Source organism: Helianthus annuus, chromosome 9 (assembly GCF_002127325.2).
Source record: "Helianthus annuus cultivar XRQ/B chromosome 9, HanXRQr2.0-SUNRISE, whole genome shotgun sequence".
Lineage (NCBI taxonomy): Eukaryota > Viridiplantae > Streptophyta > Magnoliopsida > Asterales > Asteraceae > Helianthus > Helianthus annuus.
The window spans coordinates 174,103,139-174,125,291 of NC_035441.2; the positions used below are offsets into that span (position 1 = coordinate 174,103,139).

Sequence of the window (22,153 nt, forward strand, 5' to 3'; positions counted from 1 at the left end):
TGGTGATTTAACCCACGATTTATAAATCATTTAGTTGGGTTTTGAAATCCTTAAAGGATTATTGTATAAGAATGACGCGCGTGATTTTAACGAATCACATCTGCCATGAATGTCAACGTGCTTGCAGAGGTTAACAGGAAATCTGAATCTTTTAACTAAGTCCTACCATCTTGGCCGGATCTTAAAAGACACCAGGCTAGGTTTCACTCGTAAGATTCTTTATTTAGGCAGATCAATTTAAAAGGAATGGTTTTGATTTATTTCATACATATTAAAACAAAACTCATAACATACATTCCATAATCTCAAATACAATCACATATTGCCCTAAACGGGTCTTTCAAATAGTACATACCTCCATAGAGGTTTAAAATAAGTGACAAGTCCACGCAGGGACTAACACAAGATAGGTGTCCATGCAAGGACTAAAAGATAAGTCCACGTAGGGACTGAAATACGATAAATGTCCACGTAGGGACTTCTTTCAAAGTAGAAATTTCATTAGTACAACTATTAAGGGCTAGTGGTCACGTTTCTTCTTTTTGCCCTTTAGTAGGTTCGCCAAGCCTTTGAGAAATCCTCGGTGGCTCTTTTTCTCTTCCTCGAACTCTCTCTCCATACGATCTAGTCGATGGAGTATCTCTTCCTGTTCAGGAGGAGAGAAACGTGGTTGTGGCGCTTGTTGCGGAACTGGGGGTCTGGGAGGTATTGGATACCCATGAGCTGAGTAGTCCGGTGCTCCCATGTTCCCATGAGCTCCGGCAGGGTAGCGTGCATTGTATCTAGCCGACACCACATATGGGTCGCGCTCATAATTGTAGTTGTAATGTGCTTGTGACGGTTCGAACGGGTTGTAAGCCGTTGGACCCGTGTAAGCAGGTATGGGTTGGTCATACCCAAATGGTGGCGAATTTGGTGCAGCTGGTGCGGAGTTCGCCTCCTGTATAGGACTTGAAGGTCCTTCTTCTTGTAGTGGCGGATAGTGGCTACTACTAGAGTGTCGAGGGGTGCTGAAGTGGATACCCCCTCCTCCTCGTGTGGACATACGAGCATTTGTCCTCCTACGCCTTGGCGGATTCGGCATTACTGGTTGCGCCGGTGGCGGAGGTGGTGGCGTAACTGCCACAAAGCGTGAATCCTCAGAGGGATCCTGTGGATGTCGCGGTTGTTGTGATGTTTGTTGAGGTGGTGTGTAGTACCACTCATGTCGGTCAAACAACGCTTGGAAACTGTCTGGTCCCTGATAGGGTGTGCCATGGAAGGATGACCCATCAGAGACTTCTATCGGATGCGTGGGCGTACCACGAGCAGGTTCTGTTGGATCAGTATCTTCATCCATATGGTCTTCGGAGAAGTGATCTTGTGGCCCTAATGGAACAAAGCCTGAAGGTTCCTGTATGTAGTCAGTCGGATTAAACTGACCTATGAAGTATGGAGTAGGGTCGTCGTAATTTCGGTGCGATACCGAACGTTGTAGAGGTATGAAGGAAGGTTGTGGGTTGTTGGGATCATTTTCTGAGTTTGGCCCAAAGGAGTGCCGGTATGATGGCGTCGAGCTGTGCGAGGTGGAATGCCTCGCAGGTTCGTAAAGATCTCTTCGTCGTTGTGGTTCTTCGCTCCTTGTCATTGAAGGAGGTCTTGTTCCTGACAGTCCAGCTTCGTGATCGTGATGTGTCACGATATCTCCTCTGCCTCTTCTTCCCCTTCCTCTTCCTCGGAATATTACGGGCGGCATTTTTCCTGCTTTATAAAACTTTAAATACCAATAATAAAAGAAAAAGACAAAATTGGAATAACAATTCGAATTTGTCCTAAGTTCTTGTCTAGACTCAAGTATGTCCAATTGTGTCATTGAGATTAAACACATTAGGATAGTGTTTAATTCACTCAATGTTGGCTCTGATACCAACCTGTCACACCCCGATTTCCACGTGTATCACCGGTGGGCCCGGTGGGGGATTTCCGTGACGTAGTTGGCAACAATATAGTCAAACCACACAATTATATAAATGCACAGCGGAAGCTTTAAAAGGTAAATATATACTTCAACCTCTGGTTGTAATATCAAATGTATTACAGAAGTCGAATGTATCCACAGCGGATCAAAAATAATAAAATATTGTTCATTCAGATACGGCATCGAGTTTGCGAGACTATTCGTGATGCTTAGGAAGCTAATACCAGCCAATTTCGTATAGTACCTGCACTTAATCTTTTTGGGAAAAATACGTCAGTTTACACTGGTAAATACATTCAACTGACACATTTGAAAATGTTTATTAAAATTGATTTGAATGCACAAGGCACAAACTCTTTTATAACTTGGGAAAATTATTAAAATCTTGTGAACGTTTTACATGTTCTTTTATGCGTTCAGTAGCCCGGGTCGTGCCGGGTTAAAGATTTATAGACACGCCACATTGCGTAAAACCGTAGTATAAAAACCAACGGCTACGTCTTTTAATTTAATGTCGACAATGTATACCGGGTGTACGCCTACACCGGGATGTCGATGGTCGTGGCGATTTCGTAAAATGATGCCAAGGATATCCGGGACAACGGTCATTAAACCCCCCAAAGGCTTTTAAGAAACAAAACTGTTTAAATGAGCCGATCATATTATTTAATTAACCACCTAAGCGATGGAAAAATATAATGCTCAATCAAGCGGTATTAACATACCGTAACCCAAGCCCGTATAGGGGAAATAAGTTAAAGTATTTACCTTTGCAAGTATATTCCTTAAGTTGATTAAATCACCGATAGCTTTTACTGGGCTCCTAATCTGGAACGAAGGTTTTAATTAACCTCTTAGAATCCTAACGGGTCTTTATATTGGCCGTAGCCTAGACCGGTTGGTTTCGGAATATAAATATGGTTTAATCGCGCGAAAAGGCGAAAACCGAGAATGGAATGTGATTCTGCCCCAAACAAGTTCAGAGACTTGTTTTATATGAGTTCAAGGTTCACACTCTGGATTTTGGGGTCTAAATAATATAATTTGACCCGTATCGGCTAATTTACGAAAACTAGTTTCATAAGCCGAACCGTGCGCGCAATAGGCGAAACGGTTAACCATGAGAGTCTTACGTTTATTTCCTAAGTCAATATGCCTTAAAGAGGTTGTGGCATCAGCAGGATACCTTCCGTGATGCCCGTAATGAGTTTAAGTTAATATTACGCCCCGTAGGGGTTTTTCGGTCATTTTAAAGACTTTTAAAGGGCTTTTCGAGTTCTACAGGAAATCTGAGTTTCCGGAACAGTTTATAAAGTCTAAAATACTTTATTTATTATTTAAAATCAGTAGCAACTGGAATCGGGTCAAAAGACCTTGTAGAACTCAAGTTTTGGCCGAAAAGGGCATATTCGGTATTTACCGAACCGTAGCCATAACCGCAGGTTATGAGCGAGGTAAAAATTATTAAAAATCTTTAAAATTCCAAAAATATTATTTTATAACAGTGGGTAAAATTTTTGGTGACGAAATCTTGGTTTAGATAGGCGTTATGCTAATTGCGCCGTTTATTACAAAAGTTTACTTATAAATGCGCTATTTAGCATAACTCCCATTCTAGACCTCGGATTGGCGTGAAACTTTAAGGACATGCTTATAATTCAGTAAGCAAGGTTATAGTCCGTTCACGTGTCCGAAATACTCGTTTTATTTTTAAAAGGCCGTTACGGTCAACTTTTAGGCGATTAACGGAAATGCGTAAAAGACTCGGACAAATCATGAACCGGTCACAGAGGGTTAAACCATCATGTAACCTGGTCCTAAGAGAGTCCTAAGGCATATCTATACCTCACTAAAACGGGTCAGAACTGAATTCAAAGCAAAAGTCAAACTTTTGCGACATTCGGCTCCGAACCGGTTCAATATAGCAAATGGTCGATTCAAATGAGCGCAAACGAGTTTATATACCTAATATCATGTTTTATGAGTGTCTAAACAGGTTCCATAGCATATACATTACAGATTATGCATAAATCGCAAAAATAGTTTTCTGTTGACTTTTTAACCGTTCGTTTGACTTGACATTTGAGCTAGTTAGAGTGGTGATCAGAGGGAACCCTTTTAGAGGTTTATTACCCACATTAATACCAACTCATAACTACCTTTGATTCGCCATAAGACAGAACCATCACGGATTTATTTTAAAGTCAAACCGTATTTACGACGGTTTGGTTTTTAGCTATATACTAAGCAAGAATTGAACTACAAAGGATCTAAGCAACTTACAGAAGTTGAGACTTGATTGTAGAACAGAGAAGAACACTTGAGAGCCTTTAGAATGATCAGAGATGTGTGTTTGTGTTGTGATGAACTTATGAACACAAGCTTGCTATTTATAGCCAAAGACATGGTCCAAGATCATCACACAACACCCTACAACTGATCATGGATGGATGGCATGTGTCCTAGAGAGTTATGGGTCGAGTAGGGGGCAACCATACTCCTGAAAAACCCATCATTTAATGTTTTGGCGCTTAAAACAGCCAACAGCCAAAAATCTGTCGCTGGGCGCTGCTTACGGACCGTATGGCTTCGGCCTTGCGGTCCGTAAGCCATAGGCGGATCTCAGCAATCATTCCCCCTCCTTACGGTCCGTAAGGCATACCCTTTACGGTCCGTAAGGGGTTAAAAATAAATCTTTTTCAAATCTTTTTGTAATGATTAAAAATCTTGGTAATTAATTACCTGACCTTTCGGGTTTGACGAGGTAACTTTGCGATAAGGCCCTCGATTAATTACGATTAGGGACCTCGCGTTATTTACCCGTATTGTTAAGCCCCTGGTTAATTTATTTATTATTCAGAAGGACTTAGTTTATATTATTGACGCTTTTAACCCTTCTCACACGAATTCGATCGTAACTTCCTCGTTTGATAACGGAACTTCGCGAAATTTATATATTACATTCTAGTGAGTGTATAACACCGTTACAAAGCCTTGGGAACGTTAACGGGTCACTCAGAGGTATAATTAAACATGTTGACACAGTTAACCCCTGTGGTTTGTAATCTCTCACTTTCTTCCGCGTTTCACTTCCGTACGATCTATGATTTACTCGTTTGAAGGTACAAGCATTATTCAGGGTTACTATACAGTATATTTACCCTTGATTGACATTTATAACCCTCGAATTTATATACTTTCAAGGTTTGTCAATATTAGTCCTTTATTTAATATCAATGCCACGTGTAATCAAATGACACGTGTTAACACATTATTGGACACAAAAATTCGAGGTGTTACATCCTCACCCCCTTAAAATAAATCTCGACCCGAGATTTACTCAAATAAATAGGGGTATTTTTCTTTCATTGTGTCTTCGACTTCCCACGTATATTCGGGACCTCTACGAGCATCCCATTTTACTTTCACAATCGGTACGTGTTTTCTGCGAAGCTTTTTCACTTGTCGATCTTCAATCGACAGGGGTTTTTCTACAAACTTTAAGCTCTCATCTATATGCACATCTGTGTGTGGAATCACCAATGACTCATCGGCGAAGCACTTTTTGAGATTGCAGATATGGAACACATTGTGAATTCCATTGAGCTCTTCAGGCAAGTTCAACTTATAGGCAACTGACCCGACACGTTCAATGACCTCAAAAGGTCCTATGTACCTCGGACTCAGCTTGCCTTTCTTGCCGAAACGCATCACCCCTTTCCAGGGCGACACTTTAAGCAACACCTTTTCATCTACATCAAAGTGAAGGTCCTTACACTTCGGATCAGCGTAGCTTTTCTGCCTATCACGGGCAGCCTTGAGACGTTCCCGTATCTGGACAATCTTGTCCGTTGTCTGGAAAACTATCTCTGGTCCCGATAATTGGACCTCTCCTACTTCCGCCCAACAAACAGGCGATCTACATTTCCTACCGTATAATGCCTCGAAAGGCGCAACCTTTATGCTGGTGTGGTAGACCCACTCTCCTTGAAGGTCCTGTTCATCGATCCCCTCTTGCCCCCCTGTTTGCCGATGCCATCCCTCTTACTTATGGCCCCAAGTGGAAGGTGACTAGTTCCTCGGTGATAGGGACTCCTGAGTCTGCTAGAGACTTCTTGAGCCATGTTGTCCCTCCTTCTCACAAATTTGTGAATTCTGCTTTGAGGGATGATCTTTTCGAGGATCAGTATAGCATGTCCCAGTGCGAGAGATTATTTAGAGGGCCTGGTATGTTGCAGAGGATTGATGATTTGAGGAGGGCAAATGAAGGGCTTAAGGCTGAGCTTAAGGCTTCCCAGTCAGTTGCTGCTGGGCTTAGGTGCCAAGTGGTTGATGCCGAGAGGAAGTTGCAGGAGGAGAAGGTACACAGTCCTTCCCCCCTTTTTTTATATGTTGATCTTTCGTCCAGGGGGCTGGAGCTATGCTGGAGAGAAAGGAGCGGGCTTGGGAGCAGGAGATGGCGGCGCTGGTTGAAGAGAAAGAAGAGTTGGCTGCTGAGCTGAAGAATTTAAAGGAAGTTAGCTCCGTTTCCCAGGAGCAGCTCAACAGCATGTATGCAGAGTATGGGATAACCTCTGACGACAACCAGCGTTTGGCAAAGGAGAAGCATTGGCTAATTACTGAAGGCTTTGGGGCCTTCCTTGCTGCTGTTGCTCAGTCGGAGGATTTCAAGAGTGGCCTGGAAGAGGTGTACAGGGCATATAGGGATGTTGGGTATCAGTCAGAGTTGAAGGATGGCTATGCCTATTCCGCTCAGGGTTTGGGCAGAAAGGAGACTTCTCTTTACAATTCCAAGGCAAAGAAAAGGTTGTCCAAGCTGAATGAGGAGTTTGGGCGTAAAACCTCGGCCATCCTTGGGAAAATCCTGGAGCATCCCCTGATATCCATCGATGAATTAAAAGCCCTGTTCTCCTCTGCCGACCCTTCATCTCCACCATCTCTATCCTGGGGTGATCCCCAGTGAATTTCAAACATTTAACACGTTTCGATATGGTTGTAATATGGATAACTTTTACCTGCCCTAGGATACTTTTGAACTTTGTTTGACTGCTTGGGAGGGGGTCCTTCGTGTCGGGGACCTCCTTAACTTCTAATAGTATGGCTTATGACTGTGTATTGCTTCTTTGTTTTTTGCCTGTTTCTTGTTATGGTTGTTTGTTTTGCAGGGGTTTTTACCGAGGGTCAGTTTGGTGCTTCTCTGGAGACTTTTAGACTGTTTGGCGGGGAGTCGTATCTTTGCTTCGTTTCATTGTATTTGTAATTTCGTATGTTATTTACTCTTGCCAAGGCTACTGAGGCCTTTCTTTGTGTATGTACTTTATATGAATAAAGCAGACTTCCTTTCGTGGTTTTGTTTATAAGAGTATGTTGTACTTTTTGTTTGTTTGTTAAACTACGATTGTCTGTTCGAGGCCAATCGATGGACAAGTTTATAATGTGGTATTATGTTTTTGACTTGTTCTGTCCGTTTTCTTTGGGTTAGCTAGACCCTTATTAGCCCCACGGTCGGGCTTTTGGCATGTTTGGGATAACTTGTACACGTGTGTTTGCCTGTTAATTAGGTTTAATGGTGTTCCTGGGCACGTCTGCCTAGGTGTAATGTCCATTGTTTTTTCAAAAGAGGACATAGATTGTTACAAAAGGTCTGTCTTCGGGGGGGGGGGTCCCAGACTAATAGTTAATTGTTACAAAAGTGGCTCTTGGCCGTTTTCCTTGGGGGTGGACCCCTTACACATAATATTTCCTAAGCTGCATGAGATTCCAGGTCCTGGGGACCTCCTTGCCTTCAAGTGTTTCCAACTTGCAAGTTCCTTTGCCGTTTGCCCATATGACTCGGTAGGGTCCCTCCCAGTTGGGGCCTAGCTTCCCAGTGCTTTCTTGCAGGCTGGCTTCATTTGCTCTAAGGACTAGATCCCCTGGGACGAGGTTGAGCCTCTTCATCCTGGTGTTGTAGTAACTCTCCAGTAGCCTTTTGTATTTGGCCTCCCTGACTGCTGCTATCTCCCTTCTTTCTTCCAACAAATTCAAGTTCATCATGAGGTCTTGTTCGTTTTCCTCCTCCCGGAGCTTCATTCGGGCAGTCGGGGATCCTATTTCAGCGGGGATGACGGCCTCTGTCCCATAGGTTAGGCTGAAAGGAGTCTCTCCATTGCAACCTTTAGGAGTGGTCCTGTACGCCCATAACACGAATGGGAGTTCTTCCAGCCAGCCCTTCTGTTTTCTCCCGAGTCTTCCCTTTATTCACTTGATGACACTTTGATTAGCGCTTTCTACCAATCCGTTGCTCTGGGCATGGGTAACAGATGTAAACACATGTTGAATCTGCATCTGCTCGCACCATGGTTTGAAAGGACTTCCGACAAACTGGACCCCGTTATCACTCACCAGCTCCTTTGGGACCCCATACCTGCAGATGATGTTATCTAGCACGAACCTCCTCATCTGTCCCCCAGTAATTTTTTTCCAGGGGCTTCGCTTCGATCCATTTGGTGAAATAATCAATAGCCACCACCACATATTTGATCCCTCCCGAGCCCTCCAGGAAAGGCCCAATTATGTCGATAGCCCATTTTTGGAATGGCCAGGATGTTGATACCGGTATCATGGGGTGCTTGTGTCGGTGGGTCATTGGTGCATGCACCTGGCAGTTATCACATTTCTTGATTTCCTCACATGCTGTTTCGTACATTCGTGGCCAGTAAAACCCTGCATTCATTGCTTTCGTCACTATCGTCCTTGGTCCCGAATGCATTCCGCAAATCCCCTCGTGCATTTCCCTAACCACATATTCAGCTTCTTCCATATCGACACACTTCAGGGATGGACCCAGATATGACCTTCGGTATAACTCCCCATCGATCAGTTCGTATTGCAGGGCTTTGACCCTTATCTTTCTGGCTGCCCATTCCCCCTCGGGTAAAATTCCTTCCCTGAGGAACTTGATAATCGGTGTCATCCACGTTTCCTGAGTACCCTCAACTGTAGCTACCTCCTTCGTGTTAAGGGAAGGAGATGTCAGGACCTCCACCTTAATTTCTTTCGCGAGGTGGTCAAATGCCACCGAGGCCAGCTTACTAAGGGCATCAGATTTTCTGTTTCTTACTCGGGGGATGTATTCCAGTTTGAAAGTTTTAAATGCCTTGGCCATTTTTTTCACTTTTGCCACGTACTGAGCCATGGTGCTGTCTTTGGCTTCATACTCTCTTTGGTACTGCTTTACTACCAGTTGTGAATCAGTGCTAGCCTTCACGTGCGTTGCTTTCATTTTTTGTGCCAGCCTCATCCCTGCTAAGAGGGCCTCATACTCTGCAGTATTGTTGGTGTTCTCGAAGTCCAACCTTATGGCGTATGTCAGCTCAATCCCCTCGGGGCTCATCAGTGTGATTCCTGCTCCACTCCCTTCTTCACCAGATGCCCCGTCGGTGAGTAACTTCCACACCGCCTCGTCCTCCTTCTCTATTTCTTCTTTTTCTAAGGCTTCCCACTTTAAAAGTTCCTTCTCTTCGTCCTCAGGGACCTCCGCTAAGAAATCGGCCAGTATCTGCCCCTTCATGGCCGTCCTGGGCTTAAACTCCAGAGAGTGTTCCCCCAGCTCCACAGCCCACTTAGCCAACCGTCCCGACAGCTCTGGCCTCCTGAGTACCTTTTGAAGGGGTTGATCGGTCATCAGGGTAATCTTGTGCCCTTGGAAGTACCTCCTGAGTCTTCGGGATGCGAAGATAAGAGCTAATGCTAGCTTCTCCAGAGGCATGTAGCGTTTTTCAGGACCTTTAAGTGTTCTGCTGATGAAATATATGGGGATCTGTTTCCCTTCCCGTTCTACCATCATGACCGCACTTATGGTCGTTTTCGAGGCGGACAGATATAGGAGCAACGGCTCCCCGGGTACTGGGGTGGCCAACGTTGGGAGCTTGCAGATGTAAGCTTTCATTTCTTGGAAGGCAGCCTCAGCTTCTATGGTCCATTTAAACTTGTTTGTCTGGAGGCAGTCTTTCAACACTTTCATGAAGGGAAGGGTCTTGTCGGCTACCTTTGACAAGAAACGGTTTAACGCTATTAGACTCCCATTTAGCTGCTGAATGTCCTTCAGGGACCTGGGAGATCGCATTTCGGCCACAGCCTGGGTTTTTTCCGGGTTTGCTTTGATTCCTCCTTTGGTGACCACTACTCCCAGGAAACTCCCCTCCTTTACTCCAAAACAGCACTTCCCAGGGTTTAGCTTCATGTTCACATCTTGCATAGTGTTGAGAGTCTCGGCTATATCATCTATCATGGCCATCTCCGTCAAGCTTTTGATGACAATGTCGTCGACGTACACTTCTAGGTTCCTTCCCCGTTGTTCCCTGAACAAAGCGTTCATGAACCTCTGATATGTGGCCCCAGCATTTTTAAGACCGAATGGCATCTTGGTATAGTAGAATGTCCCTTCGTCTGTGATGAAGGCGGTTTTTTCTTCGTCTTCTATTGACAGCTGGATTTGGTGGTACCCCTTGTAGGCATCCAGGAAGCACTTCAGGGGGTACTGAGACAAAGAGTCTACCTGAACGTCTATCTCCGGGAGGGGATAACAGTCCTTAGGACATGCTTTGTTCAGATCTTGAAAATCGATGCACATCCTCCACCCCCCGTCTTTCTTTTGAACCATAACCGGATTGGCGATCCAGGATGGATACTTCACTTCTCTGACTATCCCTGCCCTGAGCAGTTTTCTGGTTTCTTCATAAGCAGCCTCTCTCTTGTTGGGTCCCATGCTTCGCTTCTTCTGTTCCACCGGTTTTGCCCATGTGTAAGTGTTTAGCCGGTGCTCGGTTAAGCTTCTGGGGACTCCTGTCATGTCCCCATGTTGAAATGCAAACACATCTATGTTGTGGAGAAGCAACTCCTTCAGGGCACTCTTGCATTTGTCACTTAAGTGGCTTCCCACTTTAACCGTTTGTTCTGGGAACCTGTCGCTAAGGACCCACTCTTATACTCCCTTTTTCTGGGGTTTCTCAGGTGCTTCCTCTTTGGATACGGAAGAGATTACCTCATAAGCAGATTTAACCCAGGCTAGACCCTTCGGTGTCTGAAATACTAAAGCTCCGTGGGGGGTGGATGCATGTGCATGTAAGTCTCCAATTCCAGGTCTTCCTAAAATCGCGTTGTACTTTGAGGGTGCCCGGACCACTGTGAAGGTCAGATTTATCGTTCGGACCTGATCCCCTACCCCGACTGTGAATGGGAGCCTGATCTTCCCCAAGGGGTGTGATATACTGTTGTTGAATCCCACTAAGGGGATGGAATTTTCTTCCAACCGGTCTCTTACATCTCTGTCGAATCTAAGGAAACAATGCTCGTATAGTACCTCGACACCGGACCCTCCGTCCACATGTATTCGGGACACCTTATGGCCAGCTATTATGGCCGAAATGTTTAGGGGAAGTCATTACACTTCACTTTCTTCCAGGTATGGCATAAGGATGGGAGCTTTCATGCAGTTCGGGGAGCCCAGGATCCTGGCTTTTACACTCCGGGTGGTATCGAATTAATTCCTCCTTCTAGTCATATCAACATATGCCCTCCCAGGCTCCCTTACATCTCTTCCCTTGCGCCCCCCCTCCTTCTTTGATTTCTTTAACCAGATGGGCTAGCCTTCCCGTTTTCACCGCGGTCTCTATTTCCCTTTTCAGGTACATGCAGTCATCGGTTTTATGGCCAATGCCTTTGTGAAAATCACAGTACTCATTTGGTTGTGCCTTCAGCCCGGGTTTTATGGGTGGTGGCCTTGGGAAGGAGTTCTTTACCCTTTCCGTGGCCAGTATCTCACTCGGTGTCTTGGTGAGGGGGGTGAAATTATCGGAATACAGAGAGGGACCCCTCCCTCGGGGTCTGTACGGGGAGTATGAGGGTCTCACTCTGTCATGCATCATTCTATCAAAAGCAGGTTTGCGGGAGTAAGGTGTACCTTTGTCAGGGGGCTTTGTGGTTGGGGTGACCCTCCGAGGTGTGACATCCGTCTCCTTAGCTTTACTGACCGTGTCTTTCCCTCTGACAAAGGCCCTGACCCTGTCCATGAGGTTGTCAAATGAGTGGGGAAACTCCTCTCCCAGTTTTTCACACAGCTGTGCATGCTTCAGCCCGTTTATGAAGCTACTGATCTTCATGACCTCCGGGACGTCTTTGATGTTCATGCTTTCCTTGACGAACCTCTCCATATACTGGTCTATTCGCTCATTGTCCCTCTGCCTTATATGGAGGATCTAGTTTGGATTTTTGACCACTTTCCTCTGTTGACCAAAGTTCCTTAGGAACTTCTCGCTTAACTCTTCGTAGCTATCTATTCCCCCTGGAGGGAGGCTGTCAAACCAAAGCCGGGCTCCCTCCGTCAGAGTTTGTACAAACATGTGACACCATACAGGCATGGGCCGTCGCCCTAGCTGTCCCGTTCCCCGGAAGGCATGCAGATGATCCTCGGGGTCTCTTGTTCCGTCATAACGGTCAAAGCCTGGGGGTAACTTTGTCTTGGGGGGCATGGGTGCTTCTGCAATTCTTCGTGTGAACTTTGAGACCTCGGCTAAGTCTCGTGGTAGATAGGGCTGATCTAGGCCATTATCACCAAGGTTGTCCTTTTCCTTCCCTTTCTCCTTCGGCTTCTGTCCTGTGATAAGGTCCTCCCTTTCTTCCGAGGACATTTGCCTGAGGGCAGTCATAAATGTTTCCAGCGGGTCACCGTTGTTGTTCTTGTTTTGAAGGTCTGTTCCTTCTTGGCTGGAAGGTGTGTCAAAAGAAAGTCTAGCCCTGAGGCTGTCGAGTTTTTCCTGTCTCTTTAAATCTTCAAGGCACTTTGTTAACTTCTCCCTATGCATGGCCACAAAATCTGGAGTGATATGCTCTGTTCTTTCTGGATTTTCCACCTGGTTCTCGTTACCTTCCTCATGGGTAATGTCCTCTACAGTAACCCTATCCAGATCATTTTGTGCCGTTTGGGTGACACGTGAGTTGGGTGGGGTTGCCATGTCGTCGTTGGTGAGATAAGCTGCTCTTTAAACGTCGGATTTTGATGTGGGAACACCGGGCAGGCTGATGTCCCACGGATGGCGCCAATGTCGAATACCCAACTCCCGGATGACGTTAGATGGATCTTCGTTGACGTCAAGAGCCTTTATCTTCGTTGCTACAAAAGAACAAACCGTTAGCCTCGTCACGGGGGACCCCGGGAGGGGGATCCGTGACCAAGCTCCGGCGTGAGAATAAGTAAACTTGCCGGAAAATGAGAGGAGCTTCTCCCGATGAGTATAGTCACCGGAAGGTTTCCTCTTTGGTGTGAATCTAATTAATACGTGTGTGTTTATTCCCGATGAATATAGTCACCGGAAGGTTTCCTCAGATGAGATCCCATTCTTATCGAGTATTAAATGAAGCCTGTTATCTTTGCTAGCTGTTTTCCCGCCCATTACAAAAGGAGAGGAGTCTTAATGGACAAGGTAACTCCATTTTGTGGGCTTTCGTATAATTGGGCCTTTGTAAAGATAGTCCAAAGCGGGTAAAGTGGGCTTTCCCACTGGCCCGTCGTCAAGTCGTATGATAGATGAGTTGTGTTTATTGCACGTTTATTGATAGGAAAAAAGCGTTGGGGATAAGACCTGAAATAAACACTTTAAGAAGTATTGAGTGGTGGAGCTTGAACGAAAAAACAGTGGGATCAGACTCATAAAAATCCAATATTTTATACTACAAAAAAAACTTGGGAAATTAAAAAAATCAACACCACAAGCGAAAAATTATGGGGGTCGGGGCACCCATGGGCCACCAAGAAGATCCGCTTAGGGGAGTGTTTGAACCAACATAATTTGTTATGATATAAACGCATACTAAAGTAAACTTTTCTAGTTTTCTTCACTAACGCCTCTCTCTTTGGAGTAAACATCTATTGCAAAAAAAAAATAATAAATAATAATAATAAAAAAATAAAGGTTACTAATATTGCATTATTTTATTAACATTGACCTCTAAACTATCAAGTTAAGAGCAAGATTTAGATATTCTCAACTTACCAAACGGGGAGAAGGTGTAAGCACACACTACATGTTTAAAGTACTTTTAAAAAGTACAAAAGTTGGCCAGATTGGAATGTTGTCTCGACGACACCAGAGTACATTTCGAGAAAAACAGGTGACCACCTAAACAAGCACTAAAATGAGAACGTTACACAACACAACTTGGACGAGTAGTTGTTTCATGTACTATGAATCAATTACAAATAACGATTGATCTTATGATTCTAAAATCTATGATATTTTGGATCAATGCCATTGTTCATATACAAAAAACCACATACCTTTACACATTATTAGACATGGTGTACACAACATATACTGGTTTTGGACCGTACCATAAGACCAATTTTCAACAAAGTCCAAACACTTTTAATGTAACATCAAAAAAATGATATTAATATGCATCATGAATAAGTCAACGCATATTCTTGTTTGCAACTTGCAAGTATAATAGCTAATAAAATATGTTTAAAATTTGAAATCTAACTGAAACTGTTAACAGAGAATAAGGTTTCATATTTGTAACACATTTGATCCACCTTTGGCCAGTTTCAGTAGCATTGCTGAATGCTCAATGCTTGCAGTATGAGTTTTGAATGCCATCAAGCCATTACAGCCCACATTGCACACTTTACAAGTAACCACAACACCACATGCAACTTCCTCTTCATTCATCTTCAGCCTCTTTGTATCAGCATCCTCCTCACTTGACAATGAGTCATTAGTCTTCCTTTTACTCCCCTCGAAAAAGACTATTTCGCCCTCTTCAATCATCGGCTCCAGCAACGGTGTTTTGGGCACAGGGGGAGGACTAGAAACAGATTGTTGTTCAGTTTTCTTTAACTTCTTTTGATGTCTCTTTCCTGAAATGTGTCTGCTAAGCACATCACGGGTGATGCCATAAACTCCACAAAGTTGACAGCTTATAGAGTTACCGTCATTTGGATTGACAACTTCGCCCCTGGTCAACTTCAGTGTTTCTCCAACGGGTGTGGTCACCGACTGGATAACCGCTGAGGGTAAATTCGGTATTGCAAGGGGTGTGGTCACCGACTGGATAACCGTTGAGGGTAAAGTCTGTATCTTCTCTAACTTTTGAAGGTTCTTTACATGCTTCTTTCCTGATGCATGTCTGTTATACTCATTGGTGGGACAACTTACCTTACAAATTTCACACCATGTATTCTTACCGTTAACAATCACCGACTTCTTCGATTCTTCCATGATTTTTGTTATTGGTGTTGTGTCCATTGGAGTGACAAAGGTGGTCAGTGGTGGGGTTGGTGTTTTTTCTGAAATTTTAAGGTTTTTTTGGTGTTGTATACCCACAATGTGTTTGTCAAAAGTGTTGTCACCACTACAACTGACTTTACAAATATCACACCAGTTGGGTTGGTGGACACTAAGTTTAGTGGGCCTGTTTTGTGTACCACAGTTAGAAGGCTGAACAGGGGTCATTTTTACTGATGTGGGCTTCTTAAACAAAGATTGGTCCACCTGACAACATATAAGAATTACCACTCAAAAAAAGTTTGAAAGTAGTTTTAAATTTTAATGTTAATGATCATAAATTTAATTAATTTACCTCAACTGTAGCTATTTTCTGATACTCGCGTCCCGGTTCAGGAATGTCGCAAACAAACAATGACTTAGGATAGTCGCAGGCGAACAGTGACTTAGTCGCGACTTCTTTTTGCGATAAATCTTGTTTCTTTTTCTCTGATACTTGGTCCAACATGTCGGTTGCAACGGATGATGATGGTGTTTCTTGCTCGATGACCATTGAAACTATTTGGGTAACATTCTCTAAATCCGGGTTCTTCTTCTTCTTCGTCGTCTCGGGTTCTTGATTAATGATGACATTTTGTGTATTCTTTAAAAGTATATTTTCTTCCATATGTTTATTTAATACCTTGTCACTGTTCCAAGTTACATCATCCATCGTCTCTAGAGCTGTGGACCCCATTGTTGCAGGTTCACTTAAACTTACACCTGCCTGAATATGTCAGAAAATCAATGGAACACTCATCAATTGTCAATATGCAATGCAACATATATGCATATATACAATCTAAAATAGTAAAATACAACAATGGGAATGAACAATAAGTTAGAGTAAAATAAAATACAACCTTTTTTTATTCCAATAGTCACATGGGGTCAAGTCAAAATCCAACGGCGATGGCAATATTACCCATCGCTTTCTAATCTTACACTGTTCCACGCCATCAAATGGCCCTTCGATTACGAGGAAACAAGGGTTTGAAATTTAGGGGTCCATAATTTGACATACAAACCAACAAAACGGCTGTTTGAAATCGGGGCCCATGATTTGACATGAAGTACCCTACACGGCGTTTGATTCAAGCTCAAACGCGACAATGTAGGATTAGAAATTAGGGGTGTGGGCAAAGTCGAGCCCTAAAAAAATCTTAGAATCATTGTCGTGGTAAAAGGTTTCACAATTAGATGAACAAGACAAATTACTAATAATAATTTATTGAAATTTTAAAAATCATATAAAAGAATAATATATTCAAGGGTCCACAAAATCATCTGGTCCCGCCCTAACAAAGACTTTGACCCGACCAAAGTCGCAACCTATAAATCAAACCTGACTGAATCTTACATGTTCATCTGCAGTCAAATCAACTTTATTTGCGACGCTTCCTCTCCAAGCTACCACACAAGGGTCGATATCTGTTAAAGATGTCGTCTCCAACACTTGATCATTGTACGGATTAGGGTTTAACAAACACGGGTCGGATCGAGGAGGAATAATTACGGGTACGGGTGCATCAAAATTTAGTTGTAGAGTAGGAAAGATTGGAAGCGAGAACTTGGGTCTGAATGAAGAAGACGATTGGTTTTTTTTGGACATTTGGATTTTGATCTGCAATAGTTTTGAGTTTGAGGGGTTTTTTTTTTTGCTTTTGCTTTTGCTTTCGAACAGAAGATAGAAGAGAAGGTTTTGAAAGTTTGATTTAAAGACTCTGAAGTGCTTTGGTTAGAGACATGAGTTTATACGCATGGGTAACTTGGACACCAATTTATGGCATTATTAAAGTAGTATATATTTGTAGAAAAGGAATTAATTAATGGCATTATTTTCGATTTTTCAGTATTTCATAAAGCGAGCGAAATTTACTCACCAAGAGGGTAATTTAGTAAATTCCTTATGGCACTTCACATTGTTTTGAATTTACCTATTTAAAATTTATCAATCTATATATATTAATAAAGCAGATGATTTGGGCTATTTGTCCTTGAATGGTGAAGCCATTTTGATGACGTGGCAACCATTTGTTTAGTGAACCTTTATTTTGAGTGGGAAAATATCTACTTCATCAAACACCAACCATTACACGCGGGATCCGATGATCTTTGGGTCGGATTCATTCTTTACCAAACAAACCGACTTACAATATGGATCCTATATAAACTTCTTCTCAATCATTGAACCCTAATTTTTCTTTCTTCTCTTTGTGTGCGACCGCTGGTTCTGTGTTCTAAATCCAAATCCGCTTTACATCTTTGGTGTCGAATCTGTTAAAACTTCATCGGTAAATCTACTTGATTAATGTTAATACTCTTTATTTATGTTATAACATCACATATCCAGTTTTTTTATCTTTAAATCTAAACCGGCAGATGTTAATGATTTATTTTTTGTATTTTTTTTTGTAGATTGTTCTACACAATCATCAGGTATGTAATGAAATTTGATACTTGCTTATTGTTTTATGTGTATTCGGATTTATTTGATTTATTTTATTTTTTTTGTTATTTTTATGTTCCTTCTTGATGCTTAGAAACCCTAAATCGGATTATCAAAATACTGAAGACGATAATAGTTAAAAATGAGCAATATTTGAACAATCGAAGTTAAATGTATTCTTTATATGTTTATTGGTTATATCAATTTTGTATTTTGCAAAACCCATTTGCCAGACAATAATGTTTATTGTTGTTACTTTTTTATACATAATTGCAGATAATTCTATAGCTGGTGATCCTTTTAGATGATGAATCTTTCAACAATAGTAGGTAAATTTACTGCTTATTGTCTGTTAGATCTTATGTTTGTTTTTGGTCATAACCCTTTCTGCAGATCTTACTTTTTAATGTTGATGATAATTTTTTTAAAAAATACAGATTTTGTTGATAATTTTTCTTTATTTTTTGGAATTTTTTGCTGTTTTATATTTTTTTGCGTTAATAGTAATCCAATGTTTTTGATAAACTTTAATATATTAATTTCAGGTATCGACCCATTGCATAACACTCCTTCATTTCTAAAGTTAATAGATGAAGATTTCCCGATTTTTTGGGTACGTTTATTGTTATTCTACTGTTTTATAATTATATATATATTATGTAAACTGATAATTTATTCGATTTTTTTAACTCATAGGAAATACCTAATGACTTTGCATCAATGGTTTGGGGAGACCACCCACCTTACAAAGATTCAGTTAAGATTGTTGATGGTGACAATATATGGTTTGTAAGAGTAAAAAAAACTGATGTTGGCCCTGTTCTTGCTGATGGATTCACCAAATTGGTTAGGGATACTTCTGTTAGAAAAGATGACTATCTTATGTTTCAGACTTATGGACCAACCTCATTTTTTTTAATGGTCTTTAAATCATGTGTTCATAAAAACATGTTCATATCCAATATCAACCCTCACGAAGATGTTATTGTAAGTAGTATCTTATAATATTTGTATGTTGAATAATTTGTTATGTCTGTATACTGGTATTTAATGTAATTTTTAATACTAATTATCACATCATATGCAGGTAATGGCAGATGAGTATTGGAAGCAATTTTATGGAAAGACGTTCAAAGGTGGTCAATCAACTCTGTATTTAGGAGATAGGTTTTGGAACGTTAACATGGACGGCTTAAGTGACAGATGTGTTTTTAGTCATGGATGTTCGGAGATGATAAACGAACTTGCCTTAGACAGGAGATGTACCTTTGTTTTCTCACTGCATGGAAATAAAGTCTTCGAGCTTTCAGTATTTAATCATCAAACCAGTACTCAAATTCAGAACAACAGGGTTGAGTTAGTAGTTTTGGACGACCCAATCTATGTTGACGATTGTGATGAATTTGCTTTCGAGGTTAGAATTATAAAAGTACAGTATTCTTTACTTATCCAGTATATCTTAGAATTACATAAATCATTTAACACATTGTTATTTGTTAATTTTATATTTAGACTGCACAAAAAGAGGAGTGTATTGATGCTGGAACTGTCATTGAAGAAGATGTTGTTGTGGAAAGTGAACAAGTAAAAACTCATTTGGCAAGTTTTGAAGATATGTTCAATGTAATTCTGTATATTATAAGGAAATTAATTAACAGATTTTATAAATATTTTTATGTTGTATTTTGACACATATTTTATTCATTCTTAATTATATAGGATGAGGACGATGCCAAGTTTGATACCTTTTTCTCATCTCTACTTGAAATGGAAGACCTTAAGAAGAAGGTACTTTTGGTTACATGTTTCATTTATTTTTTAAATAATAAATGTTACTATTTTGTTAAACAAAAAATTATTTTGATATGTAGTTCAAAGAGAATTGGGATTCAAAAACTGAAGGCAAAGGCAAATCAAGTGTTGTTTGTGATGTAGATTCAAATATGAAGGTTTGTGTTAATTTAAGAAATTGTTTTTTTTTAAATTTTTATAATTATTTTCCCTTTATTTATTCGTTTACGAATGTTAATGTTGTATCTTTTGTAGGATGACCTGAAGGCGAAAAGTGTTGTTAATGTTAATGAAGATATATCTTTAAAGGTTGTATTTGTCTTACTTAAACTATTGTTTGTTAATTTGACTGAATGTGTTTATATTACTTTTGAAATTTATGTTTTTCTTTTTTCAGGACAAAAACATGAGTGACATGGATCTCGACAGCTTTTTGATACCGAAAGATGTTATGGTGAATGAACCGGTTCTGTGCTCCACAGTTGTTTCTGATGTGAGTTGTTATGAAAGTCTTATTTATTTCAATTAGTTTGTCACTTATGTATTTATTTACCTTAAAGGAAGGTACTTTTGGTTACATTTTTTCATTTATTTTTTAAATAATAATTGTTACTATTTTGTTAAACAAAAAACTATTTTGATATGTAGTTCAAAGAGAATTCGGTTTCAAAAACTGAAGGCAAGGGCAAATCAAGTGTTGATTGTGATGTAGATTCAACTATGAAGGTTTGTGTTAATTTAACAAATTGAAAATTTTTTAAAATTTTTATAATTATTTTCCCTTTAGTTATTGTTTTACGAATGTTAATGTTGTATCTTTTGTAGGATGACCCGAAGGCGAAAACTGTTGTTAATGTTAATGAAGACATATCTTTAAAGGTTGTATTTGTCCTACTTAAACTATTATTTTTTAATTTTACTGAATGTGTTTATATTACTTTTGAAATTTATGTTTTGCTTTTTTCAGGACAAAAGCATGAGTGACATGGATCTCGACAGCTTTTTGATACCAAAAGATGTTATGGTGAATGAACCGATTCTGTGCTCCACAGTTGTTTCTGATGTGAGTTCTGCTGAAAGTCTTATTTATTTCAAATAGTTCGTAACTTATGTATTTATTTACCTTTATAGCCCATTATGAACAATACAGTTGATGTTCGTCAATCTGTTTTGCCGCGAAAGTTGAAGGTATAGTATCATATATGCATTTTTTACTTTTAAAATGTTATCTTACAATACAAACTAATTTTATTTTATTTGGACTGATTAGGCCCATAAGAAATGTAACTCAGTTATCATTCAGTCACATGAGTCTGTAATTGCTCATCGTACCCGTTCAAAGATTGGAAACAAAAAAGAAGCTGTTGTTGATAAGCTCACGGCCGTTGAACCCGTACCTATTTGCCGTAAACGTTCTAATTTGAAAACGAGAAAAACAGATTCATTCATTGAATTCACGAAGGTAGCAGAAGATCGATTGGTATGTGCTTGAATGTTATTAAATTTTGTGTTATTTCGTATGTTGCTAATAATTATATGTTACATATTAATTTGAAATTTTTCTTTTTTATTATGTATTCAGCGTTTACCGTGTCCTGTTTCGGATGATTTGTGTCTTTCTGTTGACAACCTGCCTGAAGTTTCGGTAAAAAACCTTAGATGTGAGGTAACAAACATCAAGACGTTAGCGGAAAGGAATGGTGATGTTTACAGGTATGGTTTATCCAAGTGGACGAGATTCTTGAAATCAAATCAAATACCCATTGGCGCTACTCTTTTCTTTAAATATGTGAAGTCTTCTCAGCTTTTGATGTTGACCAAAGTTGTTCACAAACCTTCAAAGAAAAGAGGCCGTGCGTGACTGTTTGCAAGTGTGGTCGTTAGTTTGGACTTTAGATGTTTTGGCAACATGTTGGTTATTACTTAATAGTAGCTTTGTAATGTTGTGGAACTCAGATGTTAGATATGTTCTAATTTGGACAGTTAGTACATAAAACAAGTCTATATTGTAAGAAATTAGCAGCCCGTTTTGAATTGTTATGATGGTTGTTGTTTATAAAGTTTATATGGTTTGCTTAAGCAATATGACATACTTATTTGACTGTTTTTTAGTTTCGTTCTAAATAATGTTTAGTAATCTACATTACTTAATTTAGTAATCTACTCATAAGATGTAGATTAAAAAAATTATTGCAAATATGTGTATACTTTAACCGGTAATATTTATACCTTTATATGATTGTTTTATTCAAATATTTCGGAAATTTGTTATTCATTTAAGGAAATTAAACAAATTTATTATATTTTTGATTATGTCTATATTTAAAGTAATCATTTCCATTTTATGTAATTTACATTCATTACTATTATAGAATTCCAAAAATAGATTATCTCTATAAAACCAAAAAAAAAAATAGTCATTTCTTCATTTCATCTTCAACGTTCTTTCAAGAGTCATTCAGATTAATCTCAACATCTATTTCTTTTTTCATCACACTTTTATACATCCAGTAAGTTTGTGAATGTTCAACTATTATGCATATGTATCCTAATTTGTTGATATATCATTTACACCTATTTTGATGTTTGCTACATATTATATATTTTTGTTATTAGTAAATATTTTTAAATAAAAAACTTTGACATGTTAAA

At 40.3% G+C, this 22,153-nt stretch overlaps 1 protein-coding gene and 1 long non-coding RNA gene across 2 annotated transcripts; one reads left to right on the plus strand and one right to left on the minus strand.

Annotated features, from left to right (window-relative positions):
- Positions 1 to 14,443: 14,443 nt before the first annotated feature.
- LOC110908830 lies at positions 14,444 to 16,968 on the minus strand. Its single transcript, XM_022153817.2, has 3 exons — positions 16,622 to 16,968; positions 15,578 to 15,988; positions 14,444 to 15,489 (listed from the first exon to the last, which is right to left on the minus strand). Exons 1-3 carry the CDS (start codon positions 16,871 to 16,873, stop codon positions 14,506 to 14,508), a joined length of 1,647 nt encoding a protein of 548 aa, XP_022009509.1. The 5' UTR covers positions 16,874 to 16,968; the 3' UTR covers positions 14,444 to 14,505.
- Positions 16,969 to 19,783: 2,815 nt separating this feature from the next.
- Positions 19,784 to 20,888, plus strand: LOC118479362. The gene is made up of 5 exons (XR_004867863.1): positions 19,784 to 19,994; positions 20,150 to 20,227; positions 20,327 to 20,564; positions 20,633 to 20,689; positions 20,772 to 20,888. It is a non-coding gene; the product is annotated as an uncharacterized LOC118479362 (long non-coding RNA).
- Positions 20,889 to 22,153: the final 1,265 nt, after the last annotated feature.